This window comes from Ctenocephalides felis, unplaced genomic scaffold (genome assembly GCF_003426905.1).
Source record: "Ctenocephalides felis isolate EL2017-DRISC unplaced genomic scaffold, ASM342690v1 CF-g0.4_SCAFFOLD_01170, whole genome shotgun sequence".
Taxonomy (NCBI): domain Eukaryota; kingdom Metazoa; phylum Arthropoda; class Insecta; order Siphonaptera; family Pulicidae; genus Ctenocephalides; species Ctenocephalides felis.
The window spans coordinates 68,328,000-68,339,559 of NW_020537324.1; the positions used below are offsets into that span (position 1 = coordinate 68,328,000).

Sequence of the window (11,560 nt, forward strand, 5' to 3'; positions counted from 1 at the left end):
AGTTCTAAATCTCTTACAAGTTCAGTACAAGAATTATTAAGTCTTTGAGCTGCATTTAAAATATGTTTTGGGAATTTCATAAGCTCACTGGCTATATCTATTAGTATAGGTCCTGCAATAAACATTACATAAATCATTATTATATTATTGTCCATTTATTAGCATTTTATAGCATACCTAATTCCTTTTCTTGGGACAAATATTCAATATAATTATGAAAGGTATGCACAATAAAAACTACATCATCGGATCATTATATTTTGTTATATTAGCTGCAGATACCAAAGTTAAATTCCTTAAGACTCGTGAACTTTCTACTATAGTATTTCTTGTCAGACTTAAGTTGACCTTTGCGAATTGTTCTAGTATCTGAAATATGGTATATTGTTATAATGTGATATAGTAATTATCATATATAATTGTTATGCAATCAGTCAAAAAATCAGACAGAATACGATCAGAAAAATATTACATAAAAATTAAATGCAATATGTATAAAGTAAAGATGTTGATATTTACAAAAAATAATTTTTGAAATTTTGCTATAGATATAATACATTTGTAAGTTTGTAACTCATATTATATATTAGTATTAGTAATTTTTTTATATTATTTTCTATTTATCAGAGATTTAAGTGAAAATCAACTGACCAAGTTAGATAATTTTATATTCTCAAATTTAACCAATTAAAAAATGGGATTTATCAGCAAATCTTGTACAAATGATATAAGAAGTATTAGCAATATATGCAGAGTTTGGAAAAATTTATTCTGAGGCAAATCAGATAAAAATCTATACCATAAGAAACATTTCAAATTTGCTGTTGCTAAAACAACGTAAATTAAAATACAATAACTGATCAAAAATATTCAAATACCTTTGTTATCTCGTTCACATATGGACAACCTCTCGTGTTCAAACCAGACCAATTCCCATTAACAGAACAATAATGAGTTGCAAATGCTTGACCGCTACTTTGTCCTTGGCATCTTAAAACTACGTTGTTACCAACAACCGTAGCAGGCCAAGTATATATGCCTTTATTATCTGTACAGATACATATTTTGAAAGTCAATTGTGATATGGTAAGAAATAGAAGTATGTACTGACCTTTTGTGGTGTTTGTTTGACAATATTTTGTTTCATTCGAAATAACAACTACATCAAGACTTTTGGAGACATTCATTTTGGGTGATACCATTTTGCAAGAAAATTGTCCAGATTGATTGTGACGAATGTTTTCAATATCTAGACGTGAATCAATGATTCCACCATCGGATACAAATCTATTAATTATGTTTATATCTGGAAACATACTCGCAAGATCGTTATATTTAATGTCTAAAACAAATAATAATTTGAATTATTAGGTTTCAATCTAATAATGGAGATTTATAGGTATATTAATAATACCTATTGAGAATTGTTTTGAATTATGCGGTGTCCAACTCCAAGGAGATATTGTGTTTTGATCTAAATTTTCATCAGTATTGTATTTACTGCTTATTAAACAATGTATTTGCAAAGAATCACCTTCAAAAACAACCTGAAACAATAATATACGCATTTAAGAAGGAACTAAATTGATCGTTAAAATAAATTAATACCTGATTGTATCTTGGGTTCAATTGAACATGATTTTGCTGAGTGATAGGCGTCTCGCAATGCATATCTATACCGACTTTTAATTTCTTTAAAGAACTATTTTTGAAATCTGAAGGACTTTGACATTTTGGCCCTGGTGATAATTTCACAGAATTCCTTTGTGCCCAGTCTAATATCCAAATTAGATCACAATCACATTTCAAAGGATTTGCTGATAAATCTCTGCAAATAATAAAATTAATTACATTTGCCAAACCATTTCTTATAGTAAAATTATTTTAACTTACAGTTGTTTTAACGACAGCAAGTTTTGAAATGTTCCTTGTGGTATAGATTTTATTTGATTTTGCCTAAGAATTAATTTTTCTAAATTCTTCATACTTTGAAAATACTTTTTATCTAAGTTTTGTACAAGATTTGCTGATAAATCCAATCTTTTTAAATTGGTTAAATTTGAGAATGAAAAATTATCTAACTTGGTCAGTTGATTTTCACTTAAATCTCTGAAAAAAAGAAAATGATATAAACAAAATACTGAATACATAATATGAGTTACAAACTTACAAATGAATTATATCTAAAGCAGAATCGCCAAAGTTAATTTTTTGTAAATTATCAACATCTTCACTTAATAAATTGCATTTAACTTTCATGTAATATTTTTCAGATTGTATTCCATCTGTGATGGTTTGTTTGATTTTTTTATCACATATACATTGTTGTGGACATTCAGAACTTATTGTGTAAAAAATGTTTATGATAATTAATAGATAAAATAGTAATTCTTTGCACGTTGTCGGTTTCATTTTGCTTTTAGCTTTAACACAATCAAGTGTCTTGAGATCCACACAACCTGTAATGTACAAGACATTATTATAAATGATATTTTTTACATTATTAATAATTTTATAATCAAAAATTAATTAAAGTTTCCGTAAATGATAAAATAAGCCTTGCCTTGGTTTCATATTTATTTGTTTACAAAAGCAAAACCTTTCAAATAAACAATATGTTTATCTACATAAAACATATTTCTAAACTTATTTTATATAATTGTGTACCGCATATAGGTAAAATATATTAATTTAATGTATAAAAATTGTATTTTGAGAAGGATTTCATACATAATAAATAAAATAAAGCATTTCTTTAAAAAATTAAACATATAAACAAAACGTCAAATGTCCTGATGCCATAGAGTACTAACAATCATAATATAGATCATCCTCGCCTTGTTAAATCGAATTGAACATCCAATCTTTTACATCTTTCATCTATGGTTGACAATCTCTTTCACAAGTTCGCAACTTAAAAAACAGCACAAAATAAAACCAATCATCCCAATCAAAATATTCTGCTGTCAAGTAATGGTTGTTTGCCTCATGTTTAACTAATTCTTAAAAATTAAATAAAAATGACAAACGAAACATGCAGGAGTTGTCTGAAGGATGGGTTCGACATGAAATCATTATTCACACGAGGCATGATATGTAAAAAATTTTAAGCCTCAGGGATCTTTTGCTCACTTGTGCTGATTTAGAAGTATATATCTCATTTTTGTTCACTTATACAATATATCTCTCACTTTATATTTATCTAAATCTGCATAAATTTATTTGTAGATTAATCGTGATGATGGATTTCCTCAACATATTTGTAAATCTTGTATCAATATAATAGAGAGCGCTTATTCTTTCCGTATAATGTGCGAGAAAAATGAAAGACTATTGAAACAACAGTTTGAGCAAATTGAAACTACACAGTCCGAGGTATTAAATGTTAAAAGACCTATATATTTCTACTGCATGTTACTAGGCAGGACAATTTGCAATAGTAAAACATTTCTCTTAAAACTTACATTAATCTAAATCAGATCAATAATTAGTAAAATATTTATTATTTTACTTTAAATTACAATTCTTTACTCTAAATTATGCCATTTGTATCTACTATCTAAATGTATCGATATAGATACAGCTCTTATTGTTTTTCCATGTTTGTCTATTTTGCGCAAAGATTTAATTGAAATATATTCTTAGGTTGATTATGAAAATGATAAAATTGATTTTGATGAGAATGGTTTTGAAGCTACAGATGAATATGTTGAAATCAGTGATGATGAATTATTAACAAATAATGTAGTGGCAATTTTGGAAGATCCAATTAGTGATCAATTTGAAAAATTAGAAGATCACAAAATAGAATCTAATGATCCTAAAGATGAACCAATATCAGAAAAAAAATCAAAGGCTGTTAAAAATAATAAGTTGATCAATGTAAATGAAGGAGCAAAAAAGCATAATTGTACACAATGTAAAAGGCAATTTAAATTAAAGACATCATTGGATCTACATGTTATACGAAATCATAGTGGAAGTGCAACACTTGATGAAGCAAAGCTAATTTGTTCTATATGCAATAAAGTAAGTTTTCTTCTGCTTTTACAGCTATGATTTTAATAAATCTTAATTATTTTTAAAAATCATATGTTGGAATTTAACCCTCTGTCGGTTGGAGTGGTCTGGCCAGACTTTTTCCGACTTCAATTTAAAAAAATATATTTTCTAGTAATCCTATCGACTTGAAATTTCTTGACATTTCCTAAAATTTCATTAGCTGTCAGATAATTATAAGGATATTAATTTTTTTATACTTAAAATGGTCGGAGTGGTCTGTCTAGACCACCCATACATTTTGCATGAAATATGATGAGTTTTGATCAGTCTTTTGTCTTTTTTTCTGGTATTTTCTATTCAAACTGCGTTTTATGTATTATTTGCTAGGTGTATTGTAACATGAATGTTAGTATTTACACGCACACATATGAAAATGCCTTGAAAATCTATCAAACTTATTGGTTATCGCAAACAATGAATCAGATGAATAATGCGCACATAATCAACAATTTTTCTACCCATACTGAGTTCAAAACCTTTTTTGTGGCAAACCTGTAGCCATTAGTACGCAGTTCAATTGAAATTATATTTTCACTTTGAGTTTTACATCTCATTTCAAAGGCGATGCACCTCATTTCGTTTTCATTTGAATTTCATATTAAATTTGAAGGCGCCGCTTTTTTCATTTATCTTCATTATATTATTTCAGATTCATGAAGCATATGTTGCTAACGGAAGCGGCCCGACAACACTTGAAAAGAAAAAGCTTTGTGAAATCTGTTTACATGCCGAAAACGAAAAGACTAAACGCAAAACTCGATTTTTCTGCGTAAAATGCCACAATCCCGTTTGTCAACAACATTCTAAAGTTGATTATGTTTGTTTTCGATGCATTGATATAAAACAGCAAAATTAACAAAAAAAAAGCAACGATTTTTTTACATTTCACCGTAACGATAACTAAATTTGTATTTCAAATGCATTAGCTAACATAAAAATTGCCACATAACTAATGGGTGCCCTTTAGATTTCACATCATTATTTTAATATTCATAGATTTTTTTCTGTTACAGAAATGTGTATCAGAAACACATTACAATCGTCACATGAATTACCATAGAACAGGTAAACAATACCATTGTGATATTTGTGGTAGAGATTTTTCACAATATCGCAGCTATGAGTCTCATAAATATTCTCATACTGGAGAACGACCATTCTTATGTACTGAATGTGGTAAAACATTCAAACAAAATTGCGATCTGGAAATCCATATGAGACTACATTCAAATTCTTATCCATATATTTGTAATATATGTGGTGCAAAATATAGATATAGCAGCATCTTTACATTACATAAACGTACACACTCAGGTGAGAAGCCTTTTGAGTGCCCCTTTTGTGATAAGAAATTCAGGAACAGTTGTAGATTGAAAGTTCATAAAAGGTCCATACAGGAGAAAAGCCTTATGTTTGTCAAATATGTCAAAAAGCATTTGCAAGACCATATGCATTAAAAGTTCACACACAAACGCATACTGGTGAACGACCACATTTATGTACGATATGCAACAAAGGCTTTGCACAAGCTCATTGCTTGCGATCGCATATGAAATTGCATGAAAAGAATAAAATCGTCAAAATGAACCATGTAATGATAGTGAAAATGCAATTGTAGAATTAAATGAAGTTGTTATAGAAGAAAATATGGTATCATAAATATACTTTATGATGAATGATTATTAAATTGTGCATCCTGAATTTCTTAATCATCTATGGTTATTTGCCATATTATTTATTTAGTTTTTATTCATCTCTTTATTCTCTAAATTTGTTTACAGCTTTCAATTCTCCTATGTGTTGTATTGACTTGACTTTATACTATCAACTTGGTGATCCATAAATCAAATGAATTATTATTATTCACTATACTTTTCCTAGCTATCCTCTAATAACTGCGATTGCTGCAATAAAATATTATAATCTGTTACTTATTTGCCCATCACTGACTTGTTCTCTAATTAGAGAATTTTTTACAACAACATTTTAATATCAATTGGTATGACGTTTATAATAAAGACTTGAAATGTATTTTGTTTCTAAACTATGCAAAAATGACTTATTATGAATTTTAATTCGTTGTAATGCAATAAGCAATTTTTTATCAGCAAAAAATATTTTAATTAGGATGAGAATATAATACTAAATTTTTGCATTGACTGTGTTAATTAAATTACTTAAGTATTAAGTTAAATAAGTATATAAGCTTTATGTTAGATATATTTATCCCTGTACATCTCCAATAGTATGTTTTATAATAAATCTCATTATTTTATAATAAAACTATATATAAGTTAATAATTTCTTTGCGAATTTATTGACCGGAGATATGTGATAAAATATTTTTCAGACAAAAATTATTTTGTAGCTTTCGAGTACGAAGTGAAATTACAGAAAAACAAATCACAGTTTCTTCTATTTGACAAAATACAATATTATCAATTTTTTCAAGACTTCAGAGCGTACAATAATTTTGCAAAAAACTGTTTTTATTACTTCTATTATATTAATTTTCAAATGAAGTTACAAAGTTTCAATTTTTAACATCCCGAAGGAGAATTATATGTTCTGCAAGAAAATCCGTTTTGCTGATTTTATATTTTCTTGACGTTTCAAGTCATTCTGAATCGAATGGGACAAAAATTGGAAAAAGTATGTTAAAAGTAAAACAGTGTAAACATTTTCTGACTGATCACAGTAATTTTTTTTTGAAGTGAATCACTGATTATTTTCGAAATACGATTTTGATGAAACTGTGTGCGACGATAAATTTTGTAGTGTGAAATGACTTACTGAAATATTAAAGGCTTACGATAAGCGGTTGAATTATAAAAATTCAATCTCTTCAATTCAAAGTTTAGATTTGTGCCGCGCGCTTGGTCGATCCCAATCAGAATCTGTGCCGAGCTATGTACGTTTTGTGTTCGTAGGTTTCTACTGATTACAGTTGAATTATGTTCACACTCACATAAAATACATTTTTATAACACGAAATAGATTAACTGAAATGTGTTAAACAAATTAATTTGTACTAATGTTATAATTTTTATATGAAAAACATCGCTTGGAAATCGTATTGATTATTTTTTAGTAAAAGCGAAAATTTATTATTTTCGAAATGAACATTATTTTTAACTACCACTGAAATTCTATTCTTATTAAGAGGGCGCCCAAATCACGTGACGAGTTTTTTAAGGATTTTTGGATCCCCCTTTATGATACATGGTGAATAAAATTATCCCTTCTCCCCCAAAAGTGTAGTTACGAAAAAAACGTAAATTCTTGATTTAAAAAAAAAAAGTTGATATTTTGTGATTTTTTTGTCAAAAAACCCGTTCCTAAAAACCTTACGTGATTAATGGACGCCCCCTAATTATGCTGATTATGTGTACAAATCGGAAGTTATGTTCATGCTACTTACAACTAGTTTATATTTCCTTCTGAGTAATATTTTTTAACTACCGTAGGGCAAGTAATAGTAATCGCAAAAAATCGAAAATGAAAATTTTTTTATATCTTTACGTTTCAAAACCTTCTGTACATTTTGGCATTCCTTAGAAAAAATGGATGTATGTGTGTGTGTGTGTGTGTGTGTGTGGGTGTGCGGATACAAATTTTTGTCGACGATTTCGGGAACACGGATGGAGCGATTTGAATCATTCAAAAAACATTCGATTCGTATTGATAAGGAGACGTGCTGATTAGTTTTTGGCAAAGGCAGGTCTAGCCATTTCGAAGATACGGGACAAAAAGTGCCAAAAATGGTAACTCGGTTTCTAAGAGAACGGAGCGTCCGATTTTAATAATTCAAAAAACATTTTACTTGTATTGACAAGATGAATTTGATGAAATTTTCATGAAGGCAGGTCTATGGTTTCGGAGATGTAGTGAAAAAAGTAAAAAAAATGCCATTTGGCGGTCAAAAATGATCATTAGACATATGCACATCAAATTATCAGATATTTTACAGAGATTTTAATAATAATAAGTATCAATTTTGTTTACATTCCTATGGGTTCCGTAGCAATGTTTATCCGCTATACGGCGACGCGGCGCTTACGCGCTTTGACATTTCGTCTCTATGCAGTTAAAGCGATTGCTTTGAAAAAATGTTCAGAATTCCCAAAATATGTCAAAATAAAGAAACATTTTTTTTTTTTCAAAAAAAAAGTAGTTTTTGTCAAATTTATAGTTTTTCAAAAATCTAATTTGTTCGAAGTAAATTTTTTTTCAACAATGTTAATCGTTTTTAACAAAATAATTTTTGGTATGGAATTTCCAGCAATTTGCCTTAATGCACGATGCCATGCGCCCCACTAGTTGTGAATGTGTGTTTTGTACCAATAAGTGTGTTTTGTACCAATAATTCTGTGAGTTAGTTCCTCCCTGGTGGGCTCCGAATGTCCCGCTTCTTCCTGCCCGAGGCGCAGCAAACACACGGGCCGCCTCATTTCTGTCTCTTTGCCTCTCTGCTGTATAGTCATATTACGCGTATCCACATCCACATCCTCGGCGCTCTCGCCCGTTGTAGCCTCGGGCCGAACGTAGCCCCCGGGTATCGCGCCAGTCGAAGGCCCGCGGCATCGGGAGCGAGACTCGAATCCATAAAATAATGAGCTACAAAATAGCCCGGAGCGATCGCATCGCAGCGAAACTAAATACGGTGAGAGAACGAGCGAGTTCTACTCGACTCTCATCTACTCTCATTGCCCAAGTGAGCACAGAAATGTACGAAGCACGGCCCTATTATATTTTGGAAACTTATAATTATTAATATATTTATAAGTAAGAATTTAAACAAATAATTCCAAAGTCACAAATAATAGTAATACGTGTTTTCTTTTTTGTTATTTTATATATTATCATTTTTACTGTAATCAAAACTTCTTTACCTCAGCCAGATTAGTTGACCACTCGATGAGTGGCAGCTATTGAAGTTTTTAAAATTCAGCCAATTTATTTATGTGTGTGTGTATGACTGTGTGTGAGTATGTTTACTGTGTCAGTGAGTTTAAACATAAGCACAATAGCTCATAGAATTTTGTAAATTCTGATTGCTGTTAAATAAAGTATATAAAAAAAATCAGAACTTCAGTCTTATGATTTGTTATGCTTGAACTTCTGTTTTACACAGAATTTTTAACTTCCTGTAGGGTAAGTTATAGTAATCGCAAAAAAAATCGAAAATGAACATTTTTATATATCTTCACGTTTCAAAGGTTTCTGAACATTTTGGCATACCTTAGAAAAAATTGATGTATGTATGTGTGTGCGGATACAAATTTTTGTCGACGATTTCGGGAACACCGATCAACCGATTTGAATAATTCAAAAAACATTCGATTCGTGATAAGGAGACGTGCTGGTTTGTTTTTGGCGAAGACAGGTCTAGGCGTTCCGAAGATACGGGGCAAAATGTGCCAAAAACGGTAACTCAGTTTTTAAGAGAACGGAGCGTCCGATTTTAATGATTCAAAAAACATTTTACTTGTATTGGCAAGATGAAAACTGATTAAGTTTTTAGGAAGGCAGGTCCAGAGGTTATGGACTCTCAATAAAAATGATTTAAAAAAATGTCATTTGGACATATGTACATCAAATTATCAGATATTTTATAGAGATTTTCATAATGTGTACACATTTTGTATAAATTTTTTTGGGTTCCGTACCAAGATTTTTAATTACAGTACGGACAGTTCCAGCAATGTGCCTTAAGGTACGATGCCACGCATCCTACTAGTTATATCAACTCAAATATCAATGAGCAAGAAACATATTTTATTCTTAAAATTAATCTAATATTGAATATATATTATTTTATTAGATGTAGCAATGTGCAGGAAAAGCATTTTTGTTTTAAACAAATTTTAGATCTATAAGTGAAAATGGATATTGGTAACTCTCGTTATCGTGTTGTCCGTTTTCTTTACTAATTTTTTTTTCTATTTAGATCTTCAGATCATTTTGCCATACTTTAAAAAATTAATGCATATACGATAATGTGTCCGCGTTTTCGGGAAAACAGTGAATTTGCTTTGATTGTTTAAGAAATAATAATTGGTTTTTGATAAAAACAAAACAAGAACCTAGAAATTAATGTTTGATATAATAATTTAAAAGATATCAAAAAAATGTGATTTTGATATATTGCAGACATTTTTGAAATATTACAAACATTTAATGAAATTCTCATAAGATTTTTATTAGAGACGTATGAGAATCAAATTAGAATTATTCGAATAAATCTTTCGAATAGAATTTATGAAACTATTATTAAATTCCTATAGGATTTTCATTAGAGACGTATGACAATTAAAATAGAATTATTCAAATTGAATTAAAAACTTTAAATAAAAATTTTATGAAACTATTGTGAAGTTCTTATAAAACTCTTATTAGAGACGTATGTGAATCAAATTAGAATTATTTGAAAGAATGTTTCGAAATAAATTTAAAAAAATTAAATGAAAGTTTTATGTAACTTTTGTGACATTCTTATGAGAATTTTATTAAAGAATGAATGAATGAATGAATTAGAATTATTCGAATCTTCCGAATTGAATTACTTTAAATAAAGTTTTTATGAAACTATAATAAAACTTTTATGAAATACCTATAAGACTCTTATTACAGACGTATGAGAATCAAAATAGAATTATTCGAATAAATCTTTCGAATTGAATTAAAGACTTTAAATACATTTTTATGAAACTGTTATGAAATTCTTATAAGATTTTTATTAAAGACGTATGAGAATCAAATTAGAATTATTCGAATGAATCCTTCAAAATGAATTAAAGAACTTAAATAAAATTTTTATGAAAATATTATGAAATTCTTAAAGAATTCTTGTTAGAAAAGCATGAGAATCAAATGAATCTTTCTAATTGAAATAAAAAATTTAAATATTTTTATGAAATTTGTATAAGATTCTTATTAGAGTATGATTAGACGTATGATATTAAAGACTTCAAATAATTTTTTTTATGAAACTTTTATGAAATTCTTATAAGATCCATATTAGAGACTTATAAGAATCAAATTAGAATTGAAGGACGGAATAGTAGAGAGATTTTTTTGTAACTTAGGGGGCGTCCATTAATCACGTCAACGATTTTTAAGGATTTTTGGACTCCTCTCTCCCTTGGTGATACATGGTGATATTCAAAATTACCACCGCTACCTGGCGTTACGAGAAAAAATGTTAATTTTTTTTATTTATTTTTTTTGAAAATGTGTGGATTTTAAAAAAAATCAGGTGAAAATTAAATACACGGAATATATTACTATGCTATACTGCTCTCTCTCTCTCACGTAATATTTGTTGATTTTCTGTCAAACCCCCCTCTATACCTAGAAACCTCACGTGTTCAATGGACGCCCTCCTATATGACCATGAACGAAATTTTTGTAAAACACATCCAATTTTTTTCCGTCTTTCATGAAAATGAGCTGTATTTAAATATAAACGAGTTGCAAACTAATTATAATGTTCAAC

The 11,560-nt window shown here is 29.0% G+C and overlaps 2 protein-coding genes across 2 annotated transcripts in view; one reads left to right on the forward strand and one right to left on the reverse strand.

Annotated features, from left to right (window-relative positions):
• The window catches only part of LOC113367583 (adhesion G protein-coupled receptor A3-like), a 6,378-nt gene extending 4,119 nt beyond the window's left edge, over positions 1-2,259 (reverse strand). Inside the window, 9 exon segments of the mRNA XM_026609177.1 lie at positions 18-112; positions 178-246; positions 249-369; positions 879-1,048; positions 1,112-1,342; positions 1,415-1,547; positions 1,609-1,828; positions 1,894-2,109; positions 2,171-2,259. Coding sequence (XP_026464962.1) covers positions 18-112; positions 178-246; positions 249-369; positions 879-1,048; positions 1,112-1,342; positions 1,415-1,547; positions 1,609-1,828; positions 1,894-2,109; positions 2,171-2,259 — 1,344 coding nt within the window.
• Positions 2,260-3,061: 802 nt separating this feature from the next.
• Positions 3,062-5,519, forward strand: LOC113367584 (gastrula zinc finger protein XlCGF62.1-like). Its single transcript, XM_026609178.1, has 4 exons — positions 3,062-3,148; positions 3,229-3,375; positions 3,646-4,029; positions 5,076-5,519. Exons 2-4 carry the CDS (start codon positions 3,310-3,312, stop codon positions 5,517-5,519), a joined length of 894 nt encoding a protein of 297 aa, XP_026464963.1. The 5' UTR covers positions 3,062-3,148; positions 3,229-3,309.
• The last annotated feature ends 6,041 nt before the right edge of the window (positions 5,520-11,560 follow it).